General features: G+C 40.5%; 1 protein-coding gene across 14 annotated transcripts in view; it reads left to right on the top strand.

The window, feature by feature from the left end:
* cacna1g (calcium voltage-gated channel subunit alpha1 G) overlaps nt 1-13,699 on the top strand; it is a 279,545-nt gene that overhangs the window by 221,429 nt on the left and 44,417 nt on the right. For 12 of the 14 annotated variants that reach the window (XM_023341248.1, XM_023341247.1, XM_023341243.1 and 9 more), the window contains 4 exons: nt 9,155-9,281; nt 10,269-10,394; nt 11,309-11,398; nt 11,617-11,809. In XM_023341248.1, coding sequence (XP_023197016.1) covers nt 9,155-9,281; nt 10,269-10,394; nt 11,309-11,398; nt 11,617-11,809 — 536 coding nt within the window. Of the gene's footprint in view, nt 1-9,154; nt 9,282-10,268; nt 10,395-11,308; nt 11,399-11,616; nt 11,831-13,699 lie in introns of all 14 variants that reach the window. The other 2 variants (XM_023341245.1, XM_023341244.1) reach the window with 1 other exon arrangement.

Raw genomic sequence — 13,699 nt, 5'->3', positions numbered from 1 at the left:
GGGCTTTTAAAATGTTACCTAACCAAAAATATATTCTGAAATATATTTGCTATGTAATACGTATTAACGAACATTTGCTTTAAAGTATTTTGTGGATAATAATAAATCGAGGGTATAAAGATCTTCAAGGTTTTTAACTGTAAATCTTTAAATATGCGTCCAAGTTGTTGAGCTTCATGCTTGATTTAGACGAAGTGTGTGTATTTGGGTAAGGATATGTTTGTGTGTGTGTGTGTGTGTGTGTGTGTGGAGGCATTTATTTTAGCATCATACCCAAGTTATTGTAACCACATATTTGGACAGTCGTGTTTATTTGAGCTGAAACGCAGCGGAAATCTCTAATCTGGAGATTCTTGTTCTGATCTAAAAATACCCGTATACGTCGGGTGTTTGAGCCGCGGTTTGCGTCCGCCTGTCTCCTGTGCGTTTGGATTCTCTCGGCTTCACGCTCGATTTGATTTACATCCTCATGCTCAACGTCTCATCTGCTGAAGGGGAGCTCTGCGAGTTTTTCCTCCGCCCTCCCCCCTCCCCTCCACCTCTTTTGAATATTTATCTCAGTTCTCGAGAGGAGCACGGAAATCAAATATTCATTCTCATCCCGCCAAATTTATCCCACCAAACATCCAGTGATCTCTCCTCTTCCCATCCTCTTGGTTTCTTGACGTTCACCTCTGACAGCAAAGTGAAGCCCTTTGCAGAGGCTGCTGCGGCTCCGCGCCGCCGTAAAGACGACAGAATGTTTTTGCTTTACTCCCAGTTTTGAGTTTCATCTGACAAGTTTCTGAAAAGAAAAGTTCTTTTGCTCTTTGAACATGCTCTCAGATAAGAAAAATAAGAACTTCAAAAGGTATGATGCTTCGCAATTGATTTAAAATTAACATCCGAATCGAAATAACTTAAAAAGCAAATTAACATAATGCTGAATTTTAGCTTAGCACACCTGAAACATTAGCTCTAAGCATTCCTGTGCTTCAGTTCATTTTAAATTTATTTCCCGCTGAGGGATATTAACGTATCGCAATATTGTAAATGATCCATGTAATCTCTGCTGAAGTTGTAAATAAAAAAAGATTTAATTAGATGATTACATCAAATACATTAAATTCACTGCTACATGTATTTATGAAGTCATCAAATTGTAAATATGTATATAAAAAATAATAGTAATATCAATCCTCAGCCTTATTTGTTTACCATCTCAATGATTTATGGACAGCAAATAAACAGAGCTCAGTGTAAAACCCAATAAAGAGGCATTTACTGATGACACAGTCCAACTTACAACATGCAATTATACATCACTGGATTACTTGGTTTTCAAGAACAGACTCAAAAACAAAATAACTAATTTGCTAAGTTTGTAAAGAATCCACCAACCAATCTATCATTTGTAAGCACTGCGACGCTCAAATATTTGCTGGTTAGCTGCTTTAAATGTGCTGACAATTTCTTCTTCAGGTTGGTGAGTAGACCTGAAAAACAAATGGCCTGAATTTATTGTGAATCAAGAGGTTTTAGAGTGTGGCATCAGTGACCATGGTCTCTGTACAACAAAAATATCTTAATTTCATGAAAAGCAAAATAAGTTAGCCTCAAGGAAGTTATTTTCTTGTGACAGGGCTATTTAATCTTGTATATTCTTGTATGTAATTTTCTGTCAGGGAAATGTTCGAGCCACTTGTTCATTGTGGTGTTTGCGGCTACCGGTAAATAGCTGCTAATATGTTCTTGTTAGCTAGCTTGGTAGCTAGCTAGCATTTCTGCTTCTATCATGAGCAAGCACAAATTTATCTTCACTTCTTCTACCATCCAATACCAAGCTAGGAGCATTCTGAAAAAAATAAACTATTTTAAGCTAGGCACTACAGGGATTAAGAGCTTCGAAATGTCACTATTTATGCTATTTTGATTGTAACACAGCAGAATCTCACAAAGATCCTCTATATTTATATTTTTGGGGGTCTTAGATTCAATTCAAGATATTAAAAATGTTGATGTGTCCAGTCAAATCTTGTGAAGGCCTGGCTGTGTGCGTTCTGGTTTCACTGGTCTGCTATCAAACTATAACAAACTAAAACAAATCTGGTGAGAAGAAGCATCTTTACCTAGAAATAAGGTTTTCACTTTGCAGAATTTTCTGTTCTTTCAGAAAAGGAGCAATTTTTTTAGCAGACAATCATTCAATTTCTAGTAACAATTGTGTAAGGAACATCATTTTCATTCTTCTAACTGTTTTGGGTCATTATCCTCTTATAAAATGAATTTAGAAACTTCTTGAAACCTCCTTTATGGCATAAAGTGATTACAAATGACATAACATTCAACAAAAGTAGAATTCAGTGTTTTTGTACAACAATACACTTAGTTTAATTTTAAAAAAAACACTTTGAGGAGGTGAAATATTAAAGTAGCATCAATTATTTAATCTGCTCTAAATGTAACAAGCCGGAGGCACCTTACTTTAACTTCTGCTGACTCCTCACTCTGTTAATCTTGGCCTTGCTTTATTTAATCCCTAGATGGCAGCAAGGCTGACGCAGACTTACTGTCATCCCCGAGAAGGTTTTAAAGTCAGATTAAAGAATATAAAGCAATTACAGGAGGAAATTGGGCAAATTCAAAGCGAAAGGCAAATATTATCTGGTGCAAAGGAGAGTGTAATGTCTTCGCTGTGAGGGAAATGCAAAATGGCAGCAAAGGGGAGAAAACGCTTGGAAGATGAGGGACAGAGACAGGAAAATGCGTGTTGACAAAAGAAGTAAAATAAAAACAAAAGAGCTGAGGCGGCTTTGATGCTCGTCGTCGGCCGAGGCCGCACAATCATAAAGCAATAGAGTCGAATCGTTTTAAGGTGGTGATTGTTTAATTTGCAATGCAGCAGCTCATACTGTAGGCAGAGACTACAGTATGAGCTGTAGGCAGAGACTACCACAAGTAGTCTCTGCCTACTGGGCGAGCTCAGCAGCACAAAAATAATAAAACGCCTATAGAAGCATCTGTCTGGTCAATAACAGGAACAATGACTTGAGTAACTTAGTCATGGGCACCACCACTGCTACAATCCGTCAATGTCTGCCACACACATACACACACATTTACAAAATCAAGCTGATTTAGTGTCAATCAACTGTACTACACATACTGTATTGTAGGTGTACAAACCAGCACCAACTCAGCGCAAGTCATTTCTATCAGTTTTGTTTGATTTTGTTAGTGTGTGGGATCGGGGAATGGTTGACCTCTGGTGACCTCTGAAAGCTTCCTATTTATATTAAAAATGATAGCGGCACAAACAAAAATGTTTGCTGCAGAAGCGTAGCACAGTTCATTGACACCATATTTTATTTGATTTTGTAAATGTGGCCTTAGCTGGTTGACCTTTTATTTATTTTTATTTATTTTCTTTATTTAACCAGGTAAACCCCATTGAGATCTGGGTCTCATTTTCAAGGGGGACCTGGGCAGAAGTCTGCAATACACAGCAACCTGGTTACAAAATAAAACTAATTAATACATATGCACAAGTATAAAACAATATAAACAATTTAAAAACAGTGAAACAGTTTAATAGAGTCTTGTTGCCTGTTTTTAAGAACTGCTCGGAACAAATCCATTGAAATTAGTTCTGATATCTTGAGTTCAGACTGCAGCTGATTCCAGGCTGAAGGAGCCATAACACTGAAGGCTTGCTTCTCCTTTTCAGTTCGAACACATGGTAATTGCAAAAGAAAAATGTTATTTGAGCGTAAAGAATGGGAATTAACAGATCTATGTAAAAGAGAGCATAAGTATGCTGGAGCCAAGCCCAGTAGAGATTTATAAATAAGGATCATCAGGTGATTTTTTTCTCCTTATGCTTAAAGGAGGCCATTCATCTTTTGTATACAATTCACAATGATGTGTACAACGTTTGCTGCCGGTTACAAACCTTAAAGCACAATGATGCACCGTATCCAATGATTTAAGGCTTTTGGTCGAAGCATTCATATACTGTATAAAACATCTCCATAATCCAGAAGTGGCAGGAAGGTTGCTGCTACCAATTTACTTCTAGCTTTAAGAGTGAAACAAGAGCCATTTCGATAATAAAACCCAATCTTCATTTTCAATGTTCGTAACAAATTTGCTATTTGATTTTTAAAAGAAAGCTCTTTACCTAGAATAAAACCAAGATATTTGTAATTACAGACAAACTCAATTTTTGCACCTGCAGCCGTTGTAAGCAATAGAGGAAGTTCTGGTAGTTTTCTAGAGTGTGAAAAAACCATTGCTTTTGTCTTATCCACATTCAAAACCAACTTCAAAGTTGGTTTGATGACCTTTGATGACCTCTGGAATTATTTCTAATATTTTTAAAATGGTAGCAGCACAAACACAGCCCAAGTAGTTTACATACATTCTGTTAGATTTTGTTAGTGTGGGTAGGAAGAAAAAGTTGATCTAGAATATTTTCTTATCTTAAAAATAAAAGCGGCACAAACAAAAAATATTGTCACACAAATCGCCAAAAATTTAGCACAGTTGATTAGCACCGCATTTCATTTGCTCTTGCAAATGTGGACCAGCTGGTTGGCCTCTGGAAACATTTCTTAAAATCTTTAACATGTCAAGCGGCACAAAGATAAGCTTTTGCTGCACAAACGTAGCACAAGTAATTTACATCAATTTTGCTTGATTTTTTTTTTAGTGTGGGTAAGAAAGGAAAAGTTGATCTCTGGTGACCTCTGGAAAAGTTTTTTTTTTTTTTTACCTTAGAAATGACAACACCGCAAACAAAAAAGTAATGCTGCACAAACCGCCACAAATTTAGCACAGTTGATTAACACCGCATTCCATTTGATTTTGTAAATGTGGACCGGCTGGTTGACCTCTGGAAAGATTTCTTAATATATTTAAAATGGTAGCAGCACAAAACAAAATCTTTTTGCTGCACAAACGTTGGACACCAATCTTATTTAATTTGATGAAGGAGAAGTGGCCATTTTCATTCAGGTTGTCTTTTGCTGCTGTAACCCTTCTCCTTAGGATTCCAGGCATATGTTCACATATGGTGTTCTCTCATCTCTACTAGCCAGATGTAAATAATGTATATTTGTATCCAACCATAACCATTTTGTGCTGTTGCACGGCTTAAAGCATCGCTTCGTTAGCAACAGGACCAAATAAGTCATTTCAGTTCAATGTTTAATAAAAATAATTTTTAAACCTTGATGTTATTCACTCATTTTGGAGCATTTCACTGTCTTCAGAGTCAATAAAGCAGCCACCAAGTGAAAAACTTTTCCCTCAGAGCTATTAAAGCACATTAGGTAAGACACAGATTAGTCATCCACAATGCCTCAGCATTAATACCAGGATCAGCCTGTTCCTGCAGTTTGATTGTGTCTGCCTCGCTCTTCAAAGGGAGTTTGAATTTTATTTCGTTCGTTTGTGTTTTTGCCTCTGGCGATGCTGCGCTGCTGATGCTGATACGGGAATATGTATCAATCACCCGTCGTCATTAACATGCTCCCAAGACGAAATCCCTGGCAGCTTGGAACTAACAAACACCTTTCTGTGTTCATTTTGTGCAACATGTGGCGAGAAAATTCAGTGCGAACACCGAGGGCTGCACATGAAACGTAACAACAGATGATCAGTGCATCATTTCTCCATGAGCGTGTCGCCGTTGCCGTTTTCTCTCGGAGTCGAGATATTCGCGGCACCTTCAGCTTTTGCTGGAAAAGGAGGTCCGCCGGGGTACGAGAGCATCTGCACATGTGACAGGATGATGCATCAGCTTTGTTTAACAGAGCATGACCGAGCACACACACACACACACACACTTACGGAGTCGTTTATCATCCGGCCCGCAACTAGAGCTGAGGGTGTAGTCCCCGATTTCACTGTGTGTCACCTAACGGCACGTTTCTGACCTCCGGCCGCGTCACCCGCCGTGGTGGGTCCACTTATACCGCTTGACTCCAAGCTTCGGGCGTTGTAGTCGGTAGGTCACCCCTCGTCACGAGGTGTGTATGTTGATAAAACTCCGCTGCCGGCAACCTCACGCAGATTTCCATTTGAGGTCATTCATCATCTGATGATGTGATTTTTCTCGACCCCTGCGATGGGGAAGCTAATGTGCTAGCTGACCCTTGTGATGCCTTCCTTGACCCCTGATTTGCATCCAGTTGTAATTAACATAATTTTTTATTGGTTGGCTCATCGAACCTATTCGTATTCCTGGGCATTTTTACATTTTCCAACTGTTCTGTGAAGGCATCAGAGGTTTATAGAGCATTAGTGAACAAACGGCATCGTGAAGACCGAGGAACACAGAAAAACCGGTAGAACCGGAGAAACGCAAATTAGGGTTAGGTTATAAAACAGTATGCTAGGTTTGAACATCTCACAGGACTCTGTTTTATCCATTATTTGACAATGGAACTGATGTGACGCAACTGAGTACCAAACTTAGTTCTCCATTTTATCTGACAGATCGGTGAAGGAGAACATTAATCAGAGAAACAGGTAATGGTGACTCTGGAGGAGCTTTGGAGAATCTGTCGACAGGACACACATTAGCTGTTCTTCTGACTAGCCTTTCAAACTAGGTGGCAAGGAAGCTACTGTTGAAGCAAAGTCATGAAAATAAGCTATTTACGTTTTGTGGAAGAAGGTGCTCTGCTCAAATGAGAGCAATGAAAAACTTATTTGTCTCAAAGCAAACTACGTTGAGAGGGAAACCAGCAAGGCACATTATTGGCTATGTTCAAACAGCAGGTCTTCCTTATTTTCCACTCTTTGGGGTAACAGCCAATCAGTGCCTGGGACAATAAATAGCGATCCTGGATTGGCTGCTGTGCAGACGCCAGGCGTTGCCATGTCAAGTGGCACTGAGCCTTGGTGTTTCAGCTTCCTGAGGCTGAAACATATTTTAGATATGTTCTGGGAAAATATCTCTAAATTGGCATATTATCTGCAAACAATATGAAGTTACATTCCACAGACGAATCTGCCAATAGGCGAATCCTGAATTGAAAATAGGCGGGGTTCCATAATATGAGCTGCAGAAGACTTAAACCCTATTCATACCGCTGGACTGGCTTAGATCAAATCACATTAATGTTTTGAAATAGTCCTAAATCCAACTGAAAACATGTGTCGAGATTTTAAAACTGCCACTGGCAGACACGTTCCATCCAATCTAAGCTTGGGCAACTTTGTGAAGATGATCAGGCAGAACTTCCAGCCTCTGGACGTGTAAAGTCGGAGCGGAGTTTCAGCCATAATGGCAACCGAGATGCGTTTCATCTAAGCGTCGCTGATGGGGGCTGAACACAAAGCCCCCAGATTTCTATTTGTAGAAAGAAAACAAAACCCAGAAACCCAGTTTGGAATTTTTAAAACACAATAATAAAAAGCTGAACCTCCTCCTCTCCTTGTTTTCATCTCTTTTTCTGCATCCCGGCGTCACTCAATCAGCGTTCGCATTGTTTGAACACCCCTGCCTCCTGTTTCCCTACTTGTTGCCCCCCCCCAAACCCCTCTCCTTTCCTGAATAATTTCCCGGCGGCGCAGATGGAGGCGGGTGTGCAGGTGTCGAGCATCGCCACGCGCTACTCTCTGCCTCTTCTGTGCCGCGCACAAAACAGGGACATGCTGTGAAATTATGCAGATATTTAGATTGGAAGCAAAGAACTTTTCTGTTCCCCCTCACCCGCCCCTCCAAGCAGCTTCACGCATCTCTAGCTCATCCTTTTCATGTCCCGTACAAAGGCGAATCCTTTGTGTACAGCCTGTACTTTATTGTCAGAGAATACCGATTAGGAGTTAGTACTTCGTCCTTACATCATTTTTCCTCCTTAACTGTTTTCAGACTGAAGCTGAAAAGTGGAGCATGACGCAAGAAGGTAGAAAGACGAATGTCCTCATGCAATAATTATCAATTGCACACACGCACACATATGCTCTGAAACACTGGATATTCATGGACACCTTTGTACAATACCTCCTGAAAAATGAGACGTACAGTTCTTGAACACTGCTGCCCCCTACGAATCAGAGGCGGCATCGCACCCGCACCCTAGAATTTTTTTTTTCTTTTTTTTTTTTTTAAAGAACACCGAGGATCAGGTCAGCTCTGTGTTTTCGAAGCAGGCGAGAATCAGTTGACAGCAAACCTTGAGTAAAACGAGATCTAAACTGGACTTTTGTTTGTTTTTTTTCTTTCTGTATGCAAGATGTTTTACAGAAAACCGACTCTGCCCATTACCCTGAACACACCATCCTTATTCTAAAACTCTACGGCGGTTCTGCCACGTGGAGGCATTCTGTTCTGCAGCAGGGACAGGGATGCTGGTCAGAGTTCCTGGAAGGATGAGTGGAGAAAAATACAAGACAATGGCCTAGTTAAAGTACAGTCTAATTGAGCTGGAGCATTTTTTGCCTGGAAGAAGAACTGGCAAAAATTTCAGTTTCTAGATGTTAAATTGCACTGGATTTTAATTAAGGGGCTTCGGATAAAAAGGGGCATTACATCTTTACTAGTGAACAATAATGATAATAATAAATAAGTTGACATATTTATCATTTTCCTTCCAGTTCACAACTATACCTTATAATTTGTTATATAAAATCCCAATAAAAGACTTTTTCTTTTTTATGGTTGTAAAGTAACAACATGAGACAAAGTATATGCAGCACTGTATATACTGTATGTGCTTCTGGGTTTCAGATTAGCTGGGAAGCTCATCTGGAGCTCAGCTGCAGCACCGGGTGCCTTGCTGGCACTAATTGCACATTCTCATCAGTACATTGGCTTAATTAGATGTGTCTGTTTGCTCAACTGCAGAAACCGAAAAGACGGCAAGAACGACGAGAGCAGAAAGAAAGAAAGAAAATCAAAAGAAGTTCCTTTGATTTTACGGATTTTACCAATGCGTTAAAGAAATAATAATTAAAAAAAAACAATGTGTGTATCTTATCTTAGCCTCTTGCAATGCTCAGAGTATATGGAGGTGGAGAGAGAGAAAGAGAAAGAGAAAGAGAGAGCGCTCCAGGCATCCCTCCTCCATCTGGTCTCATCTGTACAGTAGTGACCTAACCGCTTGCTGCACAAACACAGAGGCCCATGCGGATCACTAACACCCTGTCCTGTGCTGTGTTCCAGCGTGATCAGCAGAGCTCCGGGGCTGAAGCTGGTGGTGGAGACACTGATGTCGTCACTCAAGCCTATCGGGAACATCGTCGTCATCTGCTGTGCCTTCTTCATTATCTTTGGCATCCTTGGCGTCCAGGTGAGAGGAAAGGGCTCTGCAACGAGCGTCAGTGCTCACGGTTAGCAACGTTACATCATACAGGATCAGAAAACTGGCTAAGCCTGGTGGTCGGGTGCTAAGGCGGTCATTCATCCATCGGCACGTCGTCTTTTTGAGTTAAAAAAATCTATGAAGTTGACAGGAAGTTTTAAAATACCACATGATAATTATGTGTTATTGAAATATCTCAACACCAACTACAAAGTCTTAAAAATGCAAAAATTTAAGAAAAAAAATTTAAAAATAAGGCAATGCTTAGCCTGGTGGGGGCACAAGTAAAACCTGGTGGCTCACCAGGCTTATAATACACTGGAGGAAACCCTGCAGGATCACAGGAGAGTCCTTCTTTTCTTCCACATGTAACAAATTCTAGTTTCTACATATGTTCTCTTCAATATGCCTTATTCATGGGCATTACCTATTAGATTTGAGTAAAGAGTGCAAAGCCAAGTATCTCCCGGTACCAATAGAGACCGTGCATTTGGAGCAGTTTGAGCTTCTGTTTATCCTTCATCAGTGTGCTAATGACCATAAACCATCTGTCCAAGTAAAGTCATGAAACATTACTGGCTGTGAGGATACCATGAGGAATACTGAATCCTCTCCTCATTTCTGAGGCCTTTCTAGTCAAAAAATTTGCATTTTATTTGGCCAAATATTTCTATGTAGCAGCAGTTGATTAATTTTGTATAAGCTTTCCTACATATTACCTGCTTTGGACCCCAAAACCAAAAGCTAACTTCAAGATTACAGTCACCTGAACAGCTTTGCTGGGCCATGCTCTGGCCAGAGATCCCATTAAAATCTCAACTTCCAGTATTGATTTCACAGTCTGAGACAAATCAAGTGTGCACTTTCTCAGTGAAAACAATCCTCCTCTGAAACGGCTTTCCGTCCCCGAACCCTGGAACTGAACCCAACAGTTGTGAAGTGGCTTTATCCATGTTTTGTGTTTTTTCTCCGCAGCTTTTCAAGGGGAAGTTCTTTGTGTGTCAGGGGGAGGATGTGAGGAACATAACCAACAGGACAGACTGCGAGGGGGCCCACTACAAATGGGTCCGGCACAAGTACAACTTCGACAACCTGGGGCAGGTAGGAAACCCCATACCCATAACCTGTAACCCTTAAGCTTAAAACCAGGTCGATGCTGATACCAGTAACTGACCACGCCTACCACCAACTCTATTATATAACAATGTTACTCTGCTTTCTTGTTTGAGGTCTCCCAGATAGAAGCTTAGGTCAGCCAATCTTATTGTTGTCTGCATTCAGTAGTTGATTGATTCTGTGGCACAAGGTCTTCTAACTGACCTGGTTTCAGTAGGAAACCTAGAGGACTTTTGGTGAACTGAAATTTCCATCAGGGAAAGAAGAAATTGAGTATTAGTATTGGGTTCTATTTCCAAACATTGAATAAACTTGGTTGGTAGACTTGGTTTGAATGAGGGGCTTCTACTGTCAAAAACAGTAGAAGAGTCCTGTGAACTCCTACGTATTCTTAAGTATTACTCAAACGTGAGTACTTTAGGCCATTATTGAATAACAAAACACAAGCTCATACCTCAGCCCAACTAAAATCCTTGGTTGAGACCTTCTTTCAGCATCATATACAATTGTCAACACAGCCCAAAACCTCCTTCAAGCTACTGCTGGCAGTACTGTCTGGGACATGGGTCATCTGCTCCAGGCCTCGAGGGCTGCTGGTGTCCTGCAGCTTTTAGATGCATTTCTGCTTTAACACATCCGAGTCTAATAGTGAGGTCATTAGCAGGAGTCTGGAGAACTTGACAGAATACAGAGGAGGTTATTCAGCCAATAGATTTAGGTGTGTTAGTCTAGGGACACATCTAAAAGATGCAGGACAATGGCTCCCAAGGTCTGATTTGAAGACCCCTGATCCCTGACTTTACTGACTTTGAGATGTGATGATGGCATTGTAAACCTAAAAAATAAAATAGAAGATTGTGTACATTTAATACAAATTCCCTCTTTTGCTTTTCTATCAGGCATTGATGTCTCTTTTTGTACTGGCCTCAAAAGACGGATGGGTGGATATCATGTATGATGGCCTTGATGCTGTAGGAGTTGATCAACAGGTAAGTATCTTAAGATGTTGCCAGAACTACTGCTTGTGGTTAGTTAGACTCTTTGATAATTCCTACAACAATCTTGAAGCTACAATTTTCATAACCATGAAAAAACCACCTTTTATTCATGTTCTTCAGCCGTTGTGTAATTGTAACCTTTGTCATGAAGGCTTTTTCATGAAGCCTCTGGGAAACTAAAATCATTCCCTTTTTCTTGTGTATTCCAGCCAATAATGAACTACAACCCGTGGATGCTGCTCTACTTCATCTCCTTCCTCCTGATCGTGGCCTTTTTTGTGCTCAACATGTTCGTGGGCGTGGTGGTGGAGAACTTCCACAAATGTCGGCGCCACCAGGAGGCAGAGGAGGCCAAACGCAGGGAGGAGAAGAGATTGAAACGAATGGAGAAAAAGAGACGGAGTAAGGAGAAGGAGCTGGCTGGTCGGTAGTCTTTCCACATCTTTCTGAGTCCTGCTTGAATTTGAGCTTGAGCCTTTTTTTTTTTCCTTTTGCTTTTTAATTTGGTTTGGCCGTATCTAGAAGAACGCAATTAGTGAGCTAGCGCCAGTCATAGTTGCTACTGTGCGGTAGAATCTTCCCTTTCTATTGACAATCCTCTTCCCCTTTTCCTTTAGATCCTCCCTCCCCCAGGATAGTTTTCAATGTAGTCTGGTGGTCATCTGCTCTGGCTCTGCAGACCTAACCACAGACTTTGGTTGCTCTCCTTCAATACTAGCATCAGGTTTGTCACGTTGGTGATTGAGAAAAGCTCCCAAAGTTGGAGGGTCTACAGAGTTAAGGCAGCTGACCACTGGAGTTCCCCCGTCATTCCTTTCCCGCTGCCCTTACCTTGCCTGGTCTACCGTTTACGTCGTGCTTGGGATGGCCCTTTGAAGCATGCCCAGTGGGTGCTGAAATACAGGGCTTGCATGGTAGAAGATACACAGAGCTAGAGGGAGGGGGACTTGTTGAATAACTAATAAGGTGAGCTCACCCCCTCCCTTCCTCTCTTCTGCATGTGGTTTAGTACAGCCGCAGGGGGCAAGGGTCGAACCACAATCTGGACGCTACACCTTAGCTGAGATGTGGGATCATGGCAGAGGAGATTTATAGGGCTGAGGGTTCATTTCCCCTCCCCTGTGGCTGTATAGGAGTTCATAACAAACTGCCTGTTTTGATTTTTGCCCCTTCCACTGCTTCCTACACCTTCAAAAAAATGTGGTGCTAGCTGATGCTAGCCTTAGCCTTGTTTTGAATCAAGTGCCTGAACTCATGGTATTGTATTAGAGATGCACCAATGAGCATTTTGCTGCCAACTTTCTATATTGTGTTTTTTGTAAAGTTTTGATTGGGAGGTAGGATTTTGACTTCAGTCCAAAGTAATTTAGTCAAAGTAATCAACACTATTTTCTGAGTAACGTAACTCCACAACCCGCCTATTCAGGGATTTTATTTTTTTGTAGAGCAGATCTGAAATATTTGAATGAAAAGCTGAAATTCCTACATTCAATGCTACTCGACATGCTATTGGCTGGCGTTTTGAAAGCGGCCAATCAAGGAGTACCATTTATTTTCCTTGGTGCTGATTGGCTATATTCTGAAGAACGAAAATGAGGAACACTGTTGGTATTAGCTCCTGTGGTTGTGCTAAAATGGTTTCCAATGTGCACTGTAATTCATATTAAAGTATATTCGCTGTGTGAATGATCAAATTAGGGAGTTATAAGCATATTTAGTGGAGGTCTTATATATTCATGGATTTTCGTTGTTTTAAAAAAAACAGATACAAGACATGTCTATTCTTTTAAGTGTTTTAGGTACTTTTTTTTTAACCTTACTTTAATACTCACTCATAACAAAAATAGTTCATTTTAAGTTTTTGTTAGCACTAGCATGACTGTCTAGTGCTAACCTAATAAGATGGCTTCACTGAATGGAAAAAGTTCCGATTTTAGAGTTTGAGAAGTCGAGAGCTTACCAAGCTAACTATGACTGATTCCAATCAACAACCAATTTCTCTCGGTGCATCTCTGTATCTTACCTCATATTTTAAAGGCACTTTCTTTTTTTTATTACTTGGTAACAGGAGCAGTGGACACAAATAGTTACTTAGAGCTTACAGTTCATAGATCTCTCCTGTATGATAAACTAAGTTCTTGAGAAATACAGATGAAAAATTAATCTTCCTTTTACAGAAGGTGTCTGACAAGAGTACCTGACCAATTGAGAAAACTCCCCTTCACACACAGAATACATACGCAAACGTTGTGTTGGAAGGACGGGCGTCTCTTATTTTTTTCTTCTTTCACA

Source organism: Xiphophorus maculatus, chromosome 10 (genome assembly GCF_002775205.1).
Source record: "Xiphophorus maculatus strain JP 163 A chromosome 10, X_maculatus-5.0-male, whole genome shotgun sequence".
Classification (NCBI taxonomy): domain Eukaryota; kingdom Metazoa; phylum Chordata; class Actinopteri; order Cyprinodontiformes; family Poeciliidae; genus Xiphophorus; species Xiphophorus maculatus.
This window is presented reverse-complemented; position numbering and strand designations above follow the sequence as displayed.